The 24,264-nt window shown below is 37.2% G+C and overlaps 1 protein-coding gene across 1 annotated transcript; it reads left to right on the forward strand.

Moving 5' to 3' along the window:
• The first annotated feature begins 5,829 nt into the window (after window positions 1-5,829).
• Window positions 5,830-6,474, forward strand: CCDC169 (coiled-coil domain containing 169). The gene has a single exon (XM_028523384.1). The coding sequence runs from the start codon at window positions 5,830-5,832 to the stop codon at window positions 6,472-6,474; it is 645 nt and encodes a 214-aa protein (XP_028379185.1).
• Window positions 6,475-24,264: the final 17,790 nt, after the last annotated feature.

A 24,264-nucleotide genomic window follows, 5' to 3' on the forward strand; every position in this document is an offset into this window, starting at 1 on the left:
CCAGGTGGGTACTTGAAATATTGGGGGAACCACTTTGTAAAGTATGTGACTGTCTAACCACTATGTTGTACACCTGACACTAACACAAAATAATAGTGAATATAAACTATAACTGAAAAATGAATTTTTTTCTTTTTTTATTGTTGTTCAAATACAGTTTTCTGCCTTTCCCCCCATCCTAGCCCTCCCCACCTCACTCCCATTTGCACCCTCCCTGTTATTGTCCATGTGTCCTTTATAATTGTCCCTGAAAACCCTTCACCCTTTTCCCCTGAAATTCCCTCCCCTCTCCCCTCTGTTCAGCCTGTTCTCAATTTCAGTGTCTGTGGTTATATTTTGCTTGTTTCTTTGTTTTGTTGATTAAGTTCCTGTTAAAGGTGAGATCATATCGTATTTGTCTTTCACCGCCTGGCTTACTTCACTTAGCATAATGCTCTCCAGTTCCATCCATGCTGTTGCAAAGGGTAGGCATTCCTTCTTTCTTTCTGCTGCATAGAATTCCATTGTGTAAATGTACCATTGATTTTTGAGCCATTCATTTACTGATGGGCACTTAGGTTGTTTCCAGCACTTGGCTATTGTAAATTGCGCTATGAACATTGGAGTGCATAGGTTCTTTGGATTGGTGTTTCAGGGTTCTTAGGATATAATCCTAGCAGTGGAATTGCCAGGGCTAAGGGTGAAAAATAAAATTAAAATAAGAAAAACATGTACTGGCCAGTGTGGCTCAGTTAGTTGGGCATTGTCCTGCAAAGCAAAAGATCACCTGTTCAATTCTGGGTCAGGGCACATGTCTGGGTTGTGGACCCGGTTCCCAGATGGAGTGCTTGCAAGAGACAATGGATTTATGTTTCTCCCTCATATTGATGTTTCTCTCTCTCTCTCTCCCTGTCTTCCCCTCTCTCTAAAAATACATACATACATACATACATACATACATAAAATTTTAAAAAGAAACTTCTCACATATTTCTAGGAATATTAGTATTAGAGAAAATATGCTGTTTCACTTCAGAGTAGAACACAAACACATTTACATTTTCAATTGTTTTCTATTAAAGTTCACATTCAATATTATTTTATATTAGTTTCAGGTGTACATTTGCATTTTGCTTTTGTGTTGTTTTAACTTCCTGCCCCAAATATCATATGGAGCAGTCAGCTTGATTGTCCTTGCAGACCTTCTCCAAGCCTTACATATCATCACATGTATTACCATGGTTTATACACAGAAAGGGAAAAGATAGGATTAAGCTATTTTATATGTTTCTCTGTTACTTGTCATATCATCACAGAGATTTGCTAGGTCAGGTGTTACAGCTTCACTTGTGTTTGTAGTATTCCACTTTAAAAATAAAACAAACTTCCTAAATCCAAAAGTAGATCACCAAAGGGGAAAATAAAACAAAGAGCACTAATAGGAAACAGAGAGATGACAGATATAAATTTAAATGTGTTGATAATTACATTAAATGTAATTAGATTAATTCCTCAATTAAAGCAACATCCCAACTACATGAAAAAAATCAACCATATGCTTCTTGCAAGTGACATATTTTAATTTTGAAATGTGCATATACTGCTTTTATTATAGTTATGGTTGTTAGCTGAATGAAAACAAATAGCTAGAAAGCTTTCAAATAATAGAAGAACATTTGGGTAAATTATGACACAATTTTTGAGTACTCAGGCAATGGAAATGTATTATATTTTTGTACCAATTGCAAATAAAAAGTGAACAATGATATCAGGGAGTTTAAAGTTCAAAAGGGTCCTCAAACACATTCATTATCATTTAAATAAGTGGCACTTAATCAACAAAACAAACAAGCAAGCAAAATATAACCAGAGACATTGAAATTAAAAACAAACTGACAGTAACCAGATGGGAGGTGGGAGCGAATATTGGGGGAGTTAGGGGGGAGGGTTGTAAAGGAACATGTATAAAAGACACATGGACAAAGTCAAAGGAGGGTGGGATCAAGGGTGGGAGGTGGGGATGACTGGGGTGGGAGGGAGTGGTGAGGGGGAAATGGCGATAACAGTACTTGAACAACAATAAAAAAGGTTTTAAAAATTTAGACAAAGGAGCTGAGAATAGAAAAAAACAACATATACACCATAACAGACTTTTTAAAATTAGTTCCAATTTTAACTCTTTTCTAAAGGCATTAATGACATTGAAACCTTTATTTTACATTATGTATCATCTCCTCTTTGGCTATGAGATGTGTAATTTTGCTAACTAAAGCTATCAATGAGTTCAGTTTCTGAGGCCAGTCATTTAATAAATTATTTGGAGCCTTGAATCTCTGAAAGTTGATAATTCCTGCAAATCTGTCTATTTTAACAAAAATGGAAGAGACACATTTTATTTTCTTCTTAATTTTAATTTCAAGTTTTGATTTTAGAGAGAGGGAGGGGAGGGGAAAAGAGAGGGAGAACAACATTGATATGAGAAAAACAACTGGTTGTCTTCCATATATGGCCCAACTTGGGGCCAAACCCGCAACCCAGGCATGGGCCTTTCAAAATGGTGACCTTTTGGTTCACAGGACAATGTCCAACCAACTGAGCTACACCAGCCATGGTGGAAGAGACACATTTTAAATGTAAGGATAAAAAATGGTTAAAAATAAACAAATGGCAAAAAGACGTATCATGCAAGCAATAACCAAAATAAATCAGTATAACTACAGGGTTGGACACAAATAACACCCCTTTTTTATTACAAAATCTCTTATTACAAAATCATAAGCATGTAATTCTGTAACATAACAATATTACACTCAAGCACACCATATCACATTTTAAGGGAAATGTTCAAATTAAAACTATAAATTATTACACCCATATTATTACCCTACCAACCACACTCAAGCAGGCATTACTTCTGCCAGACCCTGTATATAAATATCATGAAAATATCACTTCCTAATTTCTTTTAGTTCTCTTACATTTCTGAGTCCATTTATTTTGTTGAGGGGAAAGGGAGGGAGAATGCAAACCTATCCAGTCTATAGTTACATTGTGAAATTTCATTGAGATAAAATGTAAAAACACCTGGAACTTAACAGACATTCAACGAACCTCAGTGTTTTGTCCCATTGTTACATGTCTTATAGATGTAGGTGCTTTGCAAGATATAGGTTCTATCCTAGGTCCACTCCTTTCACACCTGTTCTTCTTGATATCATCTACTCCCATGGTTTCCACTGCCTCCTACATGCAAAAACTGTATTTCCAGTTTCTTCCTTACTATTAATATTCAGAATGTCTCTTCAGCTGTCCACTAAATATGCATAAGTCTGCCCTGGCTGGTGTGGCTCAGTGGATTGAATGCTGCCCTGTGAACCGAACAGTTGCTGGTTCAGTTCCCAGATCAGGGCACATGCCTGGGTTGTAGGCCTGGTCCCCAGTAGGGAGTGCCCTAGAGACAACCACACATTGATGTTTCTCTCCCTCTCTTTCTCCCTCCCTTCCCCTCTCTCTAAAAATAAATAAATAAAATCTATTTTAAAAGCATGCATAAGTCCACCTGGATGTCCCCTAGACCTCTCATCAGACACCAACTACTGTCATTTAAACTCCACTTGTTACCCCCAATGGGTGATCTCTATTTTGTCACTGTATCCCCAGCGAGTAAAATAATGCCTGAAATCCAGTAGATACCTACTCAAATCAAGTATTGAGTGAATCAACCTGTCCTTTCCTCTTTGTCTTCACTGCCATGGATGTAATCCAAGCCTTCATTATCTTTCCAATTGGAGAATCATGTTCATAGCTACTAAACTAGTTTCTCTGCCTCTAGGAACTCCAGCTCCAATTGTCTTCTTTCCAATCCATCCTATACACTGCCTGCCACAAATTAAATGATGAACATTCCAAAAAACAGACCCCAAATTTTCCCTGGTTCTTCATAATATACCTTTTTAATATGCCTCAATTTACCTTTTTAGCCTATTCTACCACTTCCTTACTCTCAAAATTGCCTATTTTTTCTACTTTCAATACACATACTTTTTTAAAATTTCAAATTCCAAGTGGTCATATATATAACCAACTAACTTTTGTATATCAACCTTGTATCCTGCAACTTTGCTATAATTTGCTCTTATTTCTAGTTTCCTAAAGTGGAACGTTAGATTATTTATTTCATATCTTCTTTCTTTTATAATATATGCACAGGGGAAGTTTCCACAGCATCCTATAAAAGTAACTATATAAATATCAAACAGAATAGACTTTAAGGAAATATCAGGCAGAATAGGCTTTAAAGGAATCTGCCTTACAGACATAAACAGGGACATTTCATAATTAGAAAAGATTTGATTCAACAGGAAATTATAACGATCTAAAATTTGCATATACCTAATAACAGAAAACATATACAGTAAAAAATGACAAAACTAAGAGAATAAAGAAATTCACAATCAAGTTGGTAGATTTATATACATCTCTCCCAGTATTGGTAGAAAAAGCAGATTTAAAAAACCCATTAAGCATATAGAAGAATTGAACAATATGATCAACAAAGCTGACCTGATGAATATAGAACACTATACACAGCTATTGAAGATTATACATGTGCTTTATTCAAATGCAAATTAAACATTCACCAACATTTACCATACTATGGGCTATAAAGCCAGTCTTTTTTTTATGGTTTTATTTATTTACGTATTACAGAGAGAGAAAGGGAGGGAGGAAGAGACAGAGAAAAACATCAATGTGGGAGAGATGCTCTCACATGTCCCCAACTGGGGAACCTGGCCTGCAATCCAGGCATGTGCCCTGACTAGGAATCGAACCAGCAACCTTTGGTTCACAAGCCAGCACTCAATCCACTGAGCCACACCAGCCAAGACCAGTTTGTAGTTCTTGATCCCTTCACCATTTTTGCTCACCCCCCGGCCCCCTCCCATCTGGCAACCATCAAAATGTTTTTTGTATCTGTGATTTCTGTTCTGCTTGTTTGTTTTTTAGATTCAGTTGTTGGTATATATTTATTGTTATTTTATTGTCATATTTTGATCTTCTTCCTAAAGAAGACCCTTTAACATTTATTTTTCATATATTTTATTGATTGTGCTATTACAATTGTCCTGTTTTTTCTCCCCTTTATCCTCCTCTGCCCTGTACCCCACTCCCACTCACATTCCCCATCCCCCTTAGTTCATGTCCATGGGTTGTACATATAAGTTCTTTGGCTTCTCCACTTCCTATACTATTCTTAACCACCCCCTGTCTATTTTGTACCTACCATTTATGCTTCTTATTCCCTGCACCTATTCCCCTAACCTCCCCCCTCCCCCTCCCTGCTGGTAACCCTCCCTGTAATCTCCATTTCTGTGATTCTGTTCCTGTTCTAGTTGTTTGCTTAGTTTGTTTTTGTTTTTTTTTAAGGTTCAGTTGTTGATAGTTTTAAGTTTGTTGTCATTTTACTGTTCAAAGTTTTGATCATCTTCTTTTTCTTAGGTAAGTTCCTTTAACATTTCATATAATAAGGGCTTGGTGATGATGAACTCCTTTAACTTGACCTTATCTGGGAAGCACTTTATCTGCCCTTCCTGAATGTAAACTGTAATTTAAAAATAAAATATATATAACCAGCTACCTAAAAAAAAAAGAAACATTGAAGAGAAGAGGCAGTGTTATGACATATGCACAGTGCTGGGGGAGGGGACTTCAACCAAGAATTCTGGAATTCAGTTCACCATGGTAACAGTTCAAGACAATACTTTCTCTCAACAGCTTTGGGTGCCCTTTCGGGCCTTCTGTTCTAAGAGGTGCTGAGGGAAGGGCATGAGGAGGTCTCTGAACTGACACTATGGGGGATGAAAGAGGTGACAACTTTGAAGGTATGGGCATTGAACAACTGAAACTGGAGTTATTGGAAGAACTCTATATGAAAAACTTAATACAACTCTCAATAATTGAACTACGACACAAAATAATGGACTTGAAAGCCAAACTCACCATTGTTAATATCAGCAATGAATGGAAAACTCGTTATGAAGTACAACTTGAGGTGAATAATCAACTAAAAAAGCAAATAGTTACTCTCAATGAGAAATTGGAAAAGCTCCATGTAGATCCTTCAGATAAACTATCTTCTATTCGTGTCTATGAGCGAATGACAGAGAAATCCTTAGTTGCATTACTTGAAAAGCTAGAAAGAGAAAAAAGACGTCTTGAACATCAAGTGAAATACTATTTACTTAAACTGGAAGAAGAATCAAAGGCTTATCAAAAGGTCAGGGATGAACGCCAAATATACCTGGCTAAATTATCTCAGGTCTCTCGCTTAAACCAAATTTCTAGAAGGCAACAAATGAATGAACTCCACAGAATGAAAGAGAATCCAGTGAAAATGGGAAGACACAATACAGCTAATCAGAAAATAATAAATGCCAAGAGAGGACCAACCAAGAAGAGTACAAGATCAAGCCATGTTCCAAAATTCAACTCGTGATTCAAGAATTGGGTAGATTTCTATTTCTTACCCTTTTTCATTCATTATACTTAACTTGTGAAATTAATGTTTAACACATTTTTTCAGGAAATGAAATAAAGAGCTATTAAGCCTCTTTAGCTCCTCTTTCAGACTTTTGTTCCTTTGTGTGAAAGTAATATTCTTAGCAATTTGGTTTAGTTTCAAAAATTATTTTAGAAAGTAATTATGGTGACCCTAAAATTCTAATAGTAGTGTTTTAAGTCTTAAAATATCCTAGAAAACCTGAGAGAGGAACATTTAAGATTATTTCAATCGTTGCAACAGTTTATTAGTTGCACATCTTTTCATGGGGACTCCATCATGTTTAAGTGTTAGTTCTACAGAAGCTACTTTGGAATACTTTCCAGATGTTAGAAAATGTCTGTGTTAGAGTGACAGAATGTTGGTGGGATACTATAAAAAACTGAAATGGGAGATTCTGTAAGATCTGTGTTTTTATATCAGTTTTGCCATTTCTAAGCTTCTGACTTTGAGTAAATCACTTCTCATTGTGTCACTTCTATCATTTATACAGTTGGGAATATTTACCTAACCACTTCCTTGAGATGTCTATGCAGATCAAAGATACTTATTAAATATTTATTTATTTACTTCTTTACACCAGAGAAAAAGTTTTACCTAGTTCCAAGCTCTGAAGACAATTTGTCATGTGAGGTTTTATAAGAAAATGAAATTATTTATTGCAATAATAAAAACAAAATTGATAGTTTGGAATCCTTTTTTCAGTATTAATATCAGTATTTTAAATTCAGAATTCATAAAGCAAAAATCAGTATAACAATATTTAACATGTTAAAAATTTTATTTCATTTTACTTTTTAAATATTTTATTTATTTATTTTTAGAGAGAGGAGAAGGGAGGGAGAAGAAGAGGGAGAGAAACACCAATGTGAGATTGCCTCTCCTGTACCCCCTATTGGGGACCCAGTGGACAGCTCAGGCATGTGCCCTGACTGGGAATGGAACCAGTGACCCTTTGGTTTGCAGGCTAGCACTCATTCCACTGAGCCACATCATCCAGGGCTATGTTTGAAATTTTAAAATGCCCAAATATATTACAAAATATCAAAAAATACAATTTATAAAAACAAATGTGGCTATAATAAAAAATGATAAAGAGTGTTAGCAAGGATATGGAGTAATTGGAACTCCCATACACTGCTGGTTGGGATGTAAAATGGTGCAGCCATTTTGGAAAACAGTCAGTCAGTTACTCAAAAAGTTAAACATAGAGTTACCACATGACCCAGAAATTCCATTCATGTATGTAGCCAAGATAAATGAAAACCTATGTTCACATAAAAACTTGCACACAAACATTTATAGTGCCATTAGTCATTCATAATAGCCAAAAAGTGGAAACGACACAAATGTCCATCAACTGGTGAATGAATAAGCAAATTGTAGGATATCCAAATAATAGGTTATTATTCAGTAATAAAAAGAAATTAAGTAAGCCCTGGCTGGCGTAGCTCAGTGGATTGAGCGCGGGCTGGGAACCAAAGTGTCCCAGGTTCGATTCCCAGCCAGGGTACATGCCTGGGTTGCAGGCCATAACCCCCAGCAACCGCACATTGATGTCTCTCTCTCTCTCTCTCCCTCTCTCTCTCTCTCTCTCTCTCTCTCTCTCTCTCTCTCTCTCTCCCTTCCCTCTCTAAAAATAAATAAATAAAATCTTTAAAAAAATAAAAAAAGAAATTAAGTACTGATATATGCTATAATGTGGATGAACTTTGAAAATAACATCTTAAGTGAAAGAAGCTAGTCACAAAATACTACATATTGCATAATTCCATTTACATAAAATGTCCCAAAGCAGGCAAATCTATACAGACAGAAATTAGATGAGTAATTGCCTGGAGCAGGCAGGGCCAGGAGGAGGATGGGTGATGGGGAGTGACTGCAAAGGGTATAGGATTTCTTTTTTGGGATGTTAAAAATGTTCTAAAATTTATTGTGGTGATGGTTGTGCAACTTTGTGAATATATTAAAAACCATTGAACTAGCTTAATCATATGTTATATGATTTATGTCTTAATATGCTCTTATTTTGTAAAAAAAAATCTATACCTAGCAAAATAACCCTTAAAAAATTAAAGTCCCCACAAGAAGTTATACCCAGAAAAAAAAAGCCTAGAGGAGTAATTGCAATCACACTTGCCTTATAGGAAATAAAAGAAAGTTCATCAGGCTGAGTAGAAATTGTAAGTCAAACACCAGTGAAAATAATTACATGGGAAAACACAAAATACAATATAAATATATTTTTCTTTTTTCACAACTGATTTTAAAAGCATCTGCATAAAACAATAATTATTAAAATATTGTTATGTTTAGAATATATAAAGATATTTTGTCTATGATAATAATAGCACAAAGGAGGAGAGAGGAAAGGGAGCTATATTGGAGCAGTTTCCGTACACTACGAGAAATAAATTGGCATTAATGTGAAGTATATTGCCTTAAGATGTATATTTAATACCCAGAGAAACAACTAAGAAAATAATTCAACAAATAGAGTAAATAAAGAGAATTAAAATGGCACACTAGAAAATATCTAATGCAAAAGTAAGCAATAAAGACATAGAGGAGAAAAATACAGGAGACATATATATAGAAAATTGCAGTTATAAGTAATCATATTTATACTATAACCAATAACTACATTAAATGTAAATGAAATAAGCACTACAATAAAAAAAATTATCAGGTTCCATTCCCAGAGTGCATGCCTAGGTTTTGGGTTCAATCCCCAGTTTGGACATGGGCGCTTCTGATCCCTGGTCCAGATGCACACGGGAGGGAACCAACCAATGATTCTCTCCCTCCCTTCCTCTCTAAAAAACAATGAAAAAAAAGTCCTCAAGTGAGGATAAATAAATAAATATTATCAGACTAGATTAAAAACAAGATCTAACTGTATACTGTCTAGAGCATATATATTTTAGATTCAAGACACAAACAGGTTGAAAAGATGGAAATGGTATACTACACAAACAGTAATGATAAGAGACCTGAAGTGGCTGTCCCAACGCATTAGTTTTCTATTGTTGTATAACAAACTACCACAAATTTAGCAGCTTAAAACAATACCCATTTACTAGCTCACAGTTCTGTAGGTCACAAGACCAAGGCAATTGCTCTGTCTAAGCTCTCAGAAAGCCAAAATCAAGGTGTTGGACAGGCTACCCTCTTAATCCAGAAGTTTTGAGGAAGATCTCCTTGCCAACAAGCAAGCAAACAAACAAACAAACAAAAATAATCTGCTTCAAAATTCAAAGTTCATGTTGTTGTAAAGTGTGTTAGAAATACATTCACATCAAGGGGGCAGGTCTGGCAGTTATGTTGTTAGAGAATGGGGACTGAAATATATATGTGAAGATTAGTAGTATTTATGTGTAATTAAAGTGAAGGAGTTGTGATGGCCATGGTCAGAGACACAAGGCAGGAGATTGTGAAGGAGACTAATAGAAGAAGGCACTGGGGAGTGAGTGGTCCTCTCCCCAAGGGGTCAAGGAGTTGACAGATATGAGGCAAGTGTCTCCTCAGGAAAGCAATAATCTCCATTAATTTTTAGAATCACAGACTGTAGTAACCAGATTTTCCCTTTAGGCATGGGAGTGTAGGAATGTATGCTTTAGCAGAGATCAAGGAGTATATCAGGATCATGGGCTAAGCAGACTGTGAGTTCAGGAAATGTAATAGGATCCCTAATATCAAAGTATGAAAAGCAAAGATGCCCTGTGTCCAATTTATGCCTTAAGAGAGGCAGCCTGAAGGCATTGTTTGGATGGAGGTCTGGCACAGGGAGTAAAGTCATTTCCAATGGTGAGGTCTTAGGTTGGGGTGATGTCCTCTGAGGTGATGTCATTTCGAGCAGCAAGCTCCTGGGCCAGGGCAATGTCACTTAGGATGTGGGACTTGGGATATGCTTTATAAGGGGATACACACTGAAGTTGATGTGGGCCTTAGCATTTGCCATGTTTGACTGAAACAATGGTTTACTTGGAGGGTTGGGCCTTTGGATTGTAATCTAGTAAAAAGCACCCAGACCAGTGGTAATAAGACCAGTCACCAGAATGATGTGCAGCTGCATTTGACAAGTTTCAGAGTTTTGGTAGAACTTTAGATTCAAATGGGTCCTATATCAGATGAGCAACTGCCTGGCCTATGTGACAATGTATGGTTCATGGGTTCTAGGAAAATATGTACCCTCAATCTGGACTCCAGTCTTTATGGGATGGGCAAGATCAAAAATTTATAAAGATAAGTTAAGGTGTGGAACAGGATAGAGACACATTTAGGAGTTAATTTAGACTGAAATTTGAAAAAGAATTGAGGAGATCATTTTATCTCTCAGTTAAATGAGCTATTTGGGACCTACTAAAGACATGAAAGTTCTATTGAGTGTCTTTCCCAAGAGCCCAGCATGGTGTATTTTGAAAAGTGAAATGTGCACCTTGGTTACTATTATATTAATAGTATTTATAACTCTGGAGGTAATGAGCCCCTGTAAGACCTTATATTGTGACTAAATATATAGAAATACATGTATGATTTGCATTTTGATTATCTGTGATGCAAGAGATTCCCACAGTTCTTTAACCTAAAAGACACAATTTCTAGGCAATGTGCACCAATTTATAACAAATGTGAAAATGGTAGCATTTCTTGGCTACAGTGTTAAGATGGCAGTGGCTGCATGAAAGTTGGCCAGGTGTGTTGTTTTGGGGTCCCCTCCTTTGTTAGGCATATCCTGGCTAAGGGACAGGAAGCAAGAACATTCCACTGAGCTCCATCATGTATGATGGTTAACAGTGCCATTGACATAGTCTATGAACTCCCATTATTGTTCACTCAGTTAATCCCATGGACTTTCTCAAGTAGTCAAGAGTCTGGAGGAGAGGTGACTTCCTCCAGCACCCCGGCAACTCACAAGGGGCTGAGGACAGGGGAAACCACCCTCTCTTGTAAGAAGAATATGAGGAAGTACCCAAGTTTGGTTGCATTCTGTTTTAAGAAGGCTTCTGTAGTCCTGACCGGTGTAGCTCAGTTGGTTGAGTGCCGTTCTGCAGGGTGAAGCATCACCAGTTCAGTTCCTGGATAGGGCACATGCCTGAGTTGCAGGTCTGATCCCTTGTTAGGTGGTCGAGGCCCATATGAAAGGCAGCCTATTGATGTTTCTCACATTGACATTTCTTTCCCTCTCTTTCTCCCTCTCCTTCCCCTCTCTCTAAAAATAAATAAATAAAATCTTTAGAAAAGGAAAGGAAAGGAAAGGAAAGGAAAGGAAAGGAAAGGAAAGGAAAGGAAAGGAAAGGAAAGGAAAAAGAAAAGAGAAAAGAAAAGAAAAGAAAAGAAAAGAAAAGAAAAGAAAAGAAAAGAAAAGAAAAGAAAAGAAAAGAAAAGAAAAGAAAAAGAAAAGAAAAGAAAAGAAGAAGGCCTCTATAGCCATGCCAAGTTTGTGTGGTGCTGCTTTCATGACTCAAAGCATAATGGGAAGCTGAATATGGACAGTCACAGACTCAGGGTATGGGAGAACTTCTGTTCTTAAGAAAAGCCAGCTCTGGCTGGTGTAGCTCAGTGGATTGAGTGTGGGCCTGCAAACCAAGGGGTTATGGTTCAATGCCCAGTCAGGGCACATGCCTGGGTTGCAGGCCAGGTCCCCAGAGAGGGGGCGGGCACATGAGAGGCAATCACACATTGATCTTTCTCTCCCTCTCTCTCCTTCCATCCCCCTTTCTCTATAAATAAATAAATAGATAAATAAATAAATAAATAAACTTTTCAAAAATTTAAAAAAGAGAGAGAAAACCAATAGGCAGCTAGTCATTTTGTGTGTGTGTGTGTGTGTGTGTGTGTGTGTGTGTGTGTTTTACTGGTGTATAGCATGAGGTTGAGAGGAGCAGTTTTTTTTTTTGTATCAGAAGCCCTTAGGGGCATATAACCAGCAGAAGTAGTCCAGAGCCTTTGCGAGGTATGAAGAGGTTGCCGAAGTCTCTTTAGTGAAGGAATTTGGTGGGGGCCTAACAAGAGTACCTGCTGATTTTTATTTGGGAGTAATATTTGTAAGTGAGGAATATATTTTCATTAGAACCCAAAAAGGACTAATAGATGTTGGGTTTGTGTGTCCTTAATGAGTGTGTCTAATGAATCTCCTTAGGGGAGGATGTTATCCATGGGATGTTATACCTGTGCTCCTGCAAGAAGGTAGATGCAGTTAATACCTTGTCTGTAAAGAGTTTGTGTAATAGCAACCTGTTGAGTGAGCTACCCCATTGGTAACCTGAAGATATATTATCTCCTTTCATGGGTAAAGGCAAACTGCCGCTGAGGGGCTGTTGAAATAGATGCTGAACAAAAAAATGATAGCCAAATCTATAAGAGCAAAATATTTACCAGTTGTTGACTGAATAGGATCATTAATTTTAATAACATTGGCTATCTGGTATGGGGGCCTTGATTGATGGGACCACAGCATAAAGGCAATAGTAACCCACCAGGAAGAGAGAAGTACACACACACATATTCATATTCCCTCTCCCCTCCCCTCCCCTCCCCTCCCCTCCACTCCACTCCACTCCTCTCCTCTCCTCCCTCTAGATTTAAGAACAGGAAAAATTGGGTTATCTAATGGAGAAACAATGGGGAATAATCACTCCTTTTTTAGTTAGGTTTTATATAATAAGTTTTAATACTTGATCTCCCTCTTTTAACTTATAATGAGCCAGGTTAACTATTTTAACTGAGGGTCCAGGGGGTGTCCAACTTTTTAATTTTTTTAATATTTTGAGAGAAAGAGGAAAGGAGAGAGAGTGAAACATCGATTTGCTATTCCACACATTTATGCATTCATGGGTTGATTCCTATATGTACCCTGAACAGGGATTGAACCCACAACTGCACCATATCAGGTCAATTCTCTAACCCACTGAGCAACCCAGCCAGGGAGGGTACCATTTTTAAGCCAATTTATGTCAAAGATTTACCTTAATTTTAATTTATTATTTATTGTGCCAGAGCATCTATGTCCAATACAGAAGATTTTAGGGCAATGGATATTGTGACTTTGCAAAGCCTACAATTAGTATGAGGCATACCCCTTTTCTTCATGTTTTTTAAATTAAATCTTTATTTTATTTTTTTCTATTACTGCTTAGTCCCTTTATACCTCTTTCCCCTCCAGCAATCACCACACTGTAGTCTATGTCCTTGAGTCCTCTGTGCTTTTTGCTCAATGCTTCCATCATCTCTCCTCCAACCCACCCCCAGTCTAGCTTTCATCCTGCTCTCCATCTATAAATCTGTTCCCATTTTCCTTGTTAGTTCAGTTTGTTCATTAGATTTCACATATGAGTGAAATCATATGTTACTTGTCTTTCTCTGACTGACTTATTTCATTTAGCATAATGTTCTCTAGCTCCATCCATACTGTTGCAAAGGGTAAAATTTTCTCTTTTTTATAACCAAGTAGAATTCCATTGTGTAAATGTCTTATAGTTGTTTTATCCACACATTTACTGATGAATACTTGGGCTGTTTCCATACCTTGGTAATTGTAGCTGCAATGAACATAGGGGTGCTTATGTTCTTTCTAATTAGTGCTTTGGGTTCCTTCAGATATATTACCAGAAGGGGAATTGCTGGGTCAAAAGGCAGTCCCATTTTTAATTTTTTGAGGTATCTAAATACTTCTTTCCACAGTGGAACCAATCTGCATTCCCACCAACAGTGCAAAAGGGTTCCCCTTTCTCTACATCCTCGCCAGCATTTGTTGTTTGTTGGTTTATTGATAATAGCCATTCTGACAGGTGTGAGGTGATACTTCATTGTGCTTTTAATTTGCATCTCTCAGATGATTAGTGACGTTGAATATCTTTTCATATGTCTATTGGCCATCTGTATGGCCTCTTTGAAGAAGTGTCTATTCAGGTATTTTGCCCATTTTTTTAAATTTGGTTGTTTGGTTTTTTGATGTTGAGTTTTGTAAGTACTTTATAAATTTTGGATATTAACCCCTTATCAGATGTATTGGTGAATATGTTCTCCCATTCTGTAGTTGTCTCTTTATTTTGTTGATGTTTTCCTTTGCTGTGAAAACACATTTTAGTTTGATGTACTCCCATATGTTTATTTTTTTTTCTGTTGTTTCTCTTGCCTGAGAGATATATCTGATTTAAAAAATGCTGTGAGCAATATCCGAGGTTTTCCTGCTTATGCTTTCTTCTAGGTTTTTTATAGTCTTGGTTCTAACATTTAAGTCTTTCATCCCTTTTGAATTTATTTTTGTGTGTGGTGTAAGTAGGTGGTCTAGTTTCATTTTTCTGCACATATCTGTCTAATATTCCCAATACCATGTATTGAATAAACTATCTTTAGCCCACTTTATGTGCTTGCTTCTTCTGTTGAATATTAATTGATATAAAAGTGTGGGTTTATTTCTGGGATCTCTATTCTGTTCGATGGATCCATGTGTCTGTTTCTATGCCAGTACTTTGTTGTTTTGATTACTATGGCCTTGTAATATAGTTTGATATGAGGTAGTGTGATTCCTCCAACTTTGTTCTTCTTTCTCAGGATCGTTGTTGCTATGTGGGGCCTTTTGTGATTTTATATAAAATTTTGAAATATTTGTTCTAGTTCTACGAAATACTTCATTGGTATCTTGATAGGAATTTCGTTGAATTTATAGATTACTTTGGGTAGTATGGATATTTTAATGATGTTAATTTTCCTACCCATGAACATGATATGTGTTTCCACTTATTTCCATCTTCAGTTTCTTCAGTGTACTATAATTTTATCAGTACAGGTTTTTTACATTTCTAGTTAGGTTTATTTCTAGGTATCTTATTATTTTTAATATATTTTATTGATTATGCTATTACAGTTGTCTCATTACCCCCCTTATTCCCCTCCACCCTGCACACCCTCTCCCACCCACATTCCCACCCTTTAGTTCATGCCCATGTGTCATAAGTTCTTTAGCTTCTACATTTCCCATACTATTCTTGCCCTCCCCCTGTCTCTTTTCTACCTACCATCTATGCTACTTATTCTCTGTACCTTTTCCCCCCTCTCTCCTCCTCCCACTGCCCTGTTGCTAACCCTCCATATGATCTCCATTTTTGTGGTTCTGTTCCTGTTCTAGTTGTTTGCTTTTGTTTTAGGTGTGGTTTTTAATAACTGTGAGTTTGCTGTCTTTTTACTGTTCACATTTTTTAATCTTCTTTTTCTTAGATAAGTCCCTTTAACATTTCATAAAATAAGGGCTTGGTGATGATGAACTCCTTTAACTTGACCTTATCTGAGAAGCGCGTTATCTGTCCTTGCATTCTAAATGAAAGCTTTGCTGCACAGAGCAATCTTGGATGTAGGTCCTTGCCTTTCATGACTTGGAATACTTCTTTCCAGCCCCTTCTTGCCTGTAAGGTCTCTTTTGAGAAATCAGCTGACAGTCTGATGGGAACTCCTTTGTAGATTACTGTCCCCTTATTTCTTGCTGCTTCTAGAATTCCCTCCTTCATTTTAATCTTGGGTAATGTAATTATGATGTGCCTTGGTGTGTTCCTTCTTGAGTCCAACTTCTTTGGGACTCTCTGAGCTTCCTGGACTTCCTGGAAGTCTATTTCCTTTGCCAGCTTGGGGAAGTTCTCCTTTATTATTTGGTCAAATAACTTTTCCACTTGTTGCACTTTCTCTTCCCCTTATGGTATCCCTATAATTCGGGTGTTGGAACATTTCAAGATGTTCTGGAGGTTCCTAAGTCTCTCCTCATTTTTTTGAATTCTTGTTTCTTCATTCTTTTCTGTTTGGTTATTTCTTTCTTCCTTCTGGTCCACTTCATTGATTTGAGACCCAATTTTCTTCCCATCACTATTGATTCCCTGTGCATTTTCCTTCATTTCATTTAGTGTAGCCTTCATTTTTTTTCATCTAATTTGTGACCAAAATCAACCAATTTTGTGAACATACTGATCACCAGTGCTTTGAACTGTGCATCTGATAGGTTGGCTATCTCTTAGTCACTTAGATGTATTGGCCCTGAAGCTTTGATCTGTTCTTCCATTTGAGCCTTTTTTTTTGGGGGGGGGGTCTGGTCGAGCCTGTTATGTAGTGATGGGTGGAGCCTTAGGTGTTCACCAGGGTGGGGCAACCCAGTCGCTGGGTTGTGACGCTATATGTGGGGGTCAGATATGGAACAATGGCACTTGCTCCACTCTCATATTTCAGTCCCTTCCGCCGCTTCCCACAAGCAAATTGGGCACTTCTGGTGCTGGTTCCTGGGTGGACCCCATGGGTCTCTCCAAGGAACTCTCCTGTGAGGCTGGGAGTCTCTCCCAGCACCTCAACCTCCACAAGTGTTTTCAACCAGTGCTTTTAGGCTTTATTTCCTGGCACTGGGTACCTGGGTTGCACAGTCTGCCTCGCTCCCTGTTTTCGCCTGGTTTATCTGCACACGAATGTGGGACCGCTCGGATAGCCAGTGGCCTTGTGTGCCTCACTGGGTCTGCTCATTGACACCCCACACCCAGGGTCTGCCAGCTGCTGCCTGTGCCCCCGGGACTGCCAACCACCGCTTTTTCCTGCTATGACCCGTCTCAGCTGTCCGCCAGCTCCTCCCCTCTTACTGGTCTGGATGAATGGCTGTCAGACTTCCATACAGTTCAATTTTCTGTCAGATCTGGTTGGTTTTTTGTTCCTAAATTTTTGTTGTCCTTAATTTTGGTTGTGCAAGGAGGCACAGTGTGTCTGCCTACATCTCCATCTTGGTCGGAAGTGTCTGTCTGGTATTATATTATTTTTGAAGCAATTGTGAATAGGATGGTTTTCTTAATTTCCCTTTCTGTTAGTTCATTATTGGCATATGGAAAGCAAGTGATTTCTGGGTATTGATGTTGCATCCTGTACTTCACTGAATTTATTTATCAGTTCTAGTACTTTCTTGCTGGAATCTTGGGATTCTGTATGTAGACTATCATGTCATCTGCAAATAAAGATAATTTTACTACTTCCTTTCCAATTTAGATGCCTTCTATTTCTTCTTCTTGTCTGATTGCTGTAACTAGGGCTTCCAGTACTATGTTGAATTAGAGAGGTGGAAGTGGACCTCCCTGCCTTGTTGCAGATCATAAGAGGAACACTTGTAGTTTTTACCCATTGAGTACAATGTTGGTAATGGGCTTGTCATACATTGCCTTTATTACATTTAGGTGCATTTCCTCTAACCCCACTTTGCTGAATGTTTTTATCACAAATGGGTGCCAGATTTTATCAAATGCTTTTTCTGTATCTATTGATATAATCATGTGATTTTTATCCTACATTTTATTTATGTGGCAAATCACATTTATTGCCTTGTGAATGCTGTACCAACCTTCATTCCCAGAATAAATCCCACTAGATCATGATGTATGACCTTTCTGATGCATTGCTGTATTCAGTTTGCTAATATTTTGTCTATGTTCATCAGGGATATTGGCCTATAATTTTCTTTGTTTTTAGTGTCTTTATCTAGTTTTGGAATTAGGATAATGCTGGCCCTCATAAAATGAGTTTGGGAACCTCCCCTTCTCTTGAATATTATGAAATAGTTCAAGAAGGAGAGGTGTTAGTTCTTCTCGGAATCTTTGGTAAAACTCACGTGAGAAGCCATCCAGTCCAGGGCTTTGTTTGTTGGGAGTGTTTTGATTACTGCTTCATTTTCACTAGATGTAGTCTGACTATTCAGAGTCTCTGATCCTCCTGATTTATTTTTGGAAGATTGTATGATTCTAGGAATTTATCTATTTTGTCCAGGTTGTCCTGTTGGTTGGCATATGGCTGTTCATAATATTTTCTTATAATCCTTCGTATTTCTTTGGTATCAGTTGTTATTTCTCCTCTTTTATTTCTGATTTTACTTATTTGAGTTTTTCCCCTTTTTTCTTGTTTGAACTTTAGATTTATTTATTTATATTATTGTTTTTCAGATGTAGTTGTCCTGTGTTTTTCCCCATTGTTTATCCCTATCTCATCCCCCTCCATTCCCACAGTCAATTCACTCCTATTGTCCATGCCCATGAGTCCTCCATTCATGTTCTTTTGCTTGTCCCTTCTCCTTCTTCCCTCAGTATCCCACTACAGCCTCACTGGTCACTGTCAGTTTGTTCTTTATTTCCAAGTCTCTGGTTCTATTTTGTTCATTTGTTTATTTTGTTAATTACTTTTCACTTATAGGTGAGATCATATGGTATTTGTCTTTCATCACCTGACTTATTTCTCTCAGCATAATGCTCTCCAGTTCCATCCATGCTGCCACAAAGGGTAGGAGTTCCTTTTTTCTCTCTGCTGCATAGTATTCCATTGTGTAAATAAAGCACATTTTTTTAATCCTCTTATTTACTGATGGGCACTTAGGCTGTTTTCAGCATTTGGCTATTGTAAATAAGGCTGCTATGAACATTGGCATGCATAGGTTCTTTTGGATCAGTGATTCAGGATTCTTAAGGTATATTCCCAGCAGTGGGATCGCTGGATCAAAAGGTAGTTACATTTTTAGTTTTTTGAGGAAACTCCATACTATTTTCCACAGTGGCTGCACCAGTCTTCATTCCCACCAACAGAGTACTGAGATTCCCTTTTCTCCACAACCTCAACAGCAATTGTTTGTTGACTTTTTGTGATGGCCATTCTGACCGGTGTGAAGTGGTATCTCATTGTGGTTTTAATTTGCCCTTTTCTAATGGCTACTGATGTTGAGCATTTTTTCATGTGTCTTTGGGCCCTCTGTAAGTCCTCCTTGGAGAAGTGTCTGTTCAGGTCCTTTCACATTTTTAAATTGGATTGCTTATCTTCCTGGTGTGAAGTCATGTGAGTTCTTTATATATTTTGGAGATCAAACTTTTGTCTGAAGTATCATTGGCAAATATACTTTCCCATATGGTTGATTCCCTTTCCATTTTGTTGATGTTTTCTTTAGCCATGCAGAAGCTTTTTAGTTTGATGAAGTCCCATTTGTTTATTCTTTCCTTTATATCCCTTGCCTTAGGGGATGTATTGGTGAAAATATTGCTGCACGGGATATGTGAAATTTTCCTGCCTATCTTTTCCTCTATGACTTTTATGGTGTCATGACTTATATTTAAGTTTTTTATCCACCTTAAGCTTATTTTGGTGTATGGTGTAAGTTGGTGGTATACTTTCATTTTTTTTGCACGTACTTGTCCAGGTCTCCCAACACCATTTATTGAAGAGGCTCTTTTTACTCCATTTTATGTTCCTGCCCCCCTTTTCAAATATTAACTGACCATATTGACATGGGTTCATTTCTGGGCTCTCTATTCTGTTCCATTGATCTGTGTGTTCTTATGCCAGTACCAGATTCTTTTGATTACAGTGGCCTTGTAATATAATTTGATATCAGGTATTGTGATCCCTCCTACTTTGTTATTCTTTCTCAAAATTGCTGAGGCTATTTGGGGTCATTTATGGTTCCATATAAATTTGTGAAATATTTGTTCTATATCTGTGAAATATATCATTGGTATTTTGATAGGGATTGTGTTGAATCTATAGATTGGTTGGGGTAGTAAGGACATTTTGATGTTTAATTTTTCCAGTCCATGAACATGGTATATGCTTCTATTTATTTGTGGCTTCCTTAATTTCTTTCTTCAGTGTTGTATAGTTTTCTGAGTATAGGTATTTTACTTCTTTGGCTGTTTATTACTAAGTATTTTATTTTTCTTTTTGCTATAATGGATTATTTTTATAATTTCTGTTTCTGATATTTCATTGTTAGTGTACAAAAATGCCTTCAATTTCTGAATGTTGACTTTGTATCCTGCTATTTTGCTAAATTCATTTATTAGGTTGAGTAATTTTTTTGTGGAGCCTATAGGGTTTTGTATGTGCATTATCATGTTGTCAGTGAATAATGACAGTTTTACTTCCTCTTTTCCAATTTGTATGCCTTTTATTTCTTTTTCTTGCCCTATCTCTGTGGCTAAAACTTCCAATACTACGTTGAATAGAAGTGGTGAAAGCAGACACCTTTGTCTTGTTCCTGTTCTTAGGTGGAAAGATTTTAGTTTTTTCCCATTGAGTATGATCTTGGCTGTAGGTTTCTCATGTATGGCCGTTATTATGTTGAGGTATGCTCCCTCTATTTCCATTTTGCTGAGTGTTTTTTATATAAATGGGTGCTGTATTTTTATCAAATGTTTTTACAGCATCTATTGATATTATCAAGTAGTTTTTGTCTTTTGTATTTTTATGTGGTGTATTACATTTGTTGATTTACGTATATTGCACCATCTTTGCATCCCTGGGATGAATCTCACTTGTTCATGGTGTATGATTTTTTTAATATATTGCTGGATGCAGTTTGCCAATATTTTCTTGAGGATTTTAGTTTCCACGTTTATCACTGATGTTGGCCTGTAGTTTTCTTTCTTTGTTATGTCTTTTTTTAACTTTTTTATTCTTGTTCAGGTACAATTGTCTCCATTTTCCCCACCACCCTAGCTATCCCTATCTCCCTCCCCTGATCCCATTCCCCATAGTGTTGTCCATGTATCCTTTATAGTTGTTCCTGAAAACCCTTCCCCGAATAGCTGCAGCAATTTTGAAAAAGAAGAACAAAGTAGAAGGGATCTTTGTTATGTCTTTATCTGGTTTTGGAATTAGGATAATACTGGCCTCATGAAAAGAATTTGGGAGTCTTCCCTGTTCTTGGATTTTTTGGAATAGTTTAAGAAGAATTGGGGTTATCCCTCCTCTAAATGTTTGGTAAAGTTCTCCTGTGGCACAAAATCTGTGGCACAGGGCTTTTGTATGCCAGGAGGTGTTTTTTTTTGTTTGTTTTGTTTTGTTTTGGTTTTATTACTGCTTCAATTTCACTAGCTGATACTGGCCTATTCAAGCTTTCTACTTCTTGACTCAGTTTTGGAGGATTATATGTTTCTAGAAATTTGTCTGTTTCATCCAGGTTTTCAAATTTCTTGGCATATAGTTGTTCATAGTAATTTTTTATGTTCCTTTGTATTTCTGTGGATTGGTTGTAATCTCACCTCTTTCGTTTCTGATTTTATTTATTTGGGCCATCTCTCTTTTTTTCTTGATGAGTCTGGTTAAATGTTTGCCAATCTTGCTTACCTTTTCCAAGAACCAGCTCTTGGATTCATTGATCTTTTGTATGTTTTTATAGACTTTAGTTCATTTGTTTCTTCTCTGATCTTTATTATTCCTTCCTTCAACTCACTTTGAACTTTGTTTCTTGTTCTTTTCTAAGTGCCTTTAAGTGTAATGTTAGATTGGTTATTTGAGCTATTTCTTGTGTTTTTGAGATAGGCCTGTAATGCTATGAATTTCCCCCTTAGGATTGCTTTCCCAGTGTCCCACACATTTTGGATTGTTGTATCCTCATTTTCACTTGTTTCAAGATATCTTCTGATTTCTTCTTTGATCTCATTGTTAACCCATTAATTGTTTAATAATTTATCTTCCATATCTTGGCATGTTGTTCATTGTTCTTGTCATTGATTTCTAGTTTCATAGCATTTTGGTCAGAGAAGATGCTTAATATGATTTCAATCTTCTTAAATTTATTGAGACTTGTTTTGTGCCCTAACATATAGTCTATCCTAGAAATTGTTTCACGTACATTTGAATAGCATGTATGTTCTGCTGCTTTGGCATGAAATGCTGTTAAAATATCAATTAAATCCATTGGATGTAGTGTGTTATTTAAAGTCACTGTCTCCTTGTTGATTTTCTGTCTGGAAGATATATCCAGTAACATTAATGGGGTGTTGAAATCCCCAACTATGACTCTATATCTGTCAATCTCTCCATTTATGTCCATCAAGATTCGCTTTACATATTTAGGTGCTCCTATGGTGGGTATGTAAATGTTTACTAGGGTTATATCCTCTTGTTGGATTGTTTCCTTCATCATTATGTAGTGTCCTTCTTTGTCTCTTACTATAGCCTTGGTTTTAAAGTCTATTTTTTATATATAAGTACTGCTACACCAGCTTTTTTTCCCTTTTCCATTTGCATGAAGTGTCTTTTTTCCATCCTTTTACTTTTAGACTATATGTATCTTTTGATCTGAGATGGGTCTCTTGGAGGCAGTATACATATGAGTGTTGTTTTCTTATCCATTGAGCTGCCCTATGTCTCTTGTTTGGAACATTTAAGCCATTTACATTTAAGGTGATAATTGATAGATACATATTTAGTGTCATTTTATTGTTAGACTATTTTCTTGGGATTTTTTCTTTCTCTTTTTCTTCTTCTTCTAAAAGCAAGCCCATTAATATTTGTTGCAGTATTGGTTTGGGGTTAACAAACTCCTTTAGCTATTTCTCGTCTGGGAAGCTCCTTATTTCTCCTTTGATTTTAAATGATAGCCTTGCTGGATGAAGTAGCCTTGGTTATAGGTCCTTGATTTTCATCACCTTGAATGTTTCATGCCACTCCCATCTGTCCTGAAATGTTTCTGTTGAGAAATGAGATGACAGTCTAACTGGTGCCCTTGTAGGTAACTATCTGCTTTTTCCTTGTGGCTTTTAGTATTCTCTCTTTATCTTTAAGCCTTGTCACTTTAATTATTATGTGTCTCGGTGTAGACCTCTTTGGATCAACTTGTCTGGGACTCTCTGAGCTTCCTAGACTTGTGTGTCTTTTTCCTTCACCAGATTAGGGATGTTTTTGGTCATTATTTCTTCAAATAGGTTCTTGATCCCTTTCTTGCTCTCTTCTCCTTCTGATATTTCCATGATGTGGATGTTGTTATGCTTCAAGTCCAAAATGTTTCTTAAGCTCTCCTCATTTTTTTAATTCTTTTTTTTTTTTACCTGCTCTGCCTGGGTGTTGTTTTGTTTTGTTTTTTCTACCTTGTCTTCCAAATCACCAATTCAGTCCTCTCCTTCATGTAACTTTCTGTTTATTCCCTCCAATGTATTATTTCAGATACTGCATTCTTTATTTCTGACTGGTCCATTTTTATGGTTTCTATGCCTTTTTTCATGCTATTGAGTATCCTTATAATCATTACTCTAAAGTCTCTATCTGATAAATTTCTTGACTCCATTTCATCTAGTTCTTCTGGAAAATTCTCATTCTTTCATTTGGGGTCTGTTTCTTTGCCTTTGAATTTTGGCTGCCGCTTTGTATTTTCTGCCTTAGTTGTTAATCTAATCAGTGGTGTAATCTCAAGCTGTAATCAGCAGCCTAACTTAAGCTTCACAGAATGGGCAGAGTAATAGCTATTGGCAGAGTTCTTGCTTCTCCTCAGGCCAATGCCACTTGGAGAGGAATGTTCTGCCTGGGAAAGATGGCTTCTATGGTATGGAGAATGACTCAACACAAGGATCCTGGTGGTTGTTCCTTCAGTTCTCTCCTCACAGCCACCAGCCCCATACTCTCCTCTAGCATCTCTAGTCTACTCTGCCTTCCCTCTGCTTCAGCCCAGGGTATGTGGCTGCAAACACAATTTTGTGTGTTGGCCCTTTAAGAGACTCTCTACATCCCTAGCTGCCTCTCTCTGGCAGACAGAAACCCTGCTGCTTTTCATATTGTTATTTGGGTTCCTTTCCTGGTCCTGGTGCTGTAGACTGGGGAGCCCAGCTTGGGGTTTATACCCCACAGCCGCTGAAATATCCCTCCAGAACTTCAGCTGCTGCCCATCCCTCTCTCATGAGAGGGAGCCCATCCAGCCCTCTCATGCCTCCTCTCTGCTGCTTACCAATCTTTCTGTGG

This window comes from Phyllostomus discolor, chromosome X (assembly GCF_004126475.2).
Source record: "Phyllostomus discolor isolate MPI-MPIP mPhyDis1 chromosome X, mPhyDis1.pri.v3, whole genome shotgun sequence".
Classification (NCBI taxonomy): domain Eukaryota; kingdom Metazoa; phylum Chordata; class Mammalia; order Chiroptera; family Phyllostomidae; genus Phyllostomus; species Phyllostomus discolor.

What these genes read in the sequence shown, in the direction of transcription:
- CCDC169 (XM_028523384.1), top strand. Translation starts at nt 5,830, where the DNA reads ATGGGGGATGAAAGAGGTGACAACTTTGAAGGTATGGGCATTGAACAA.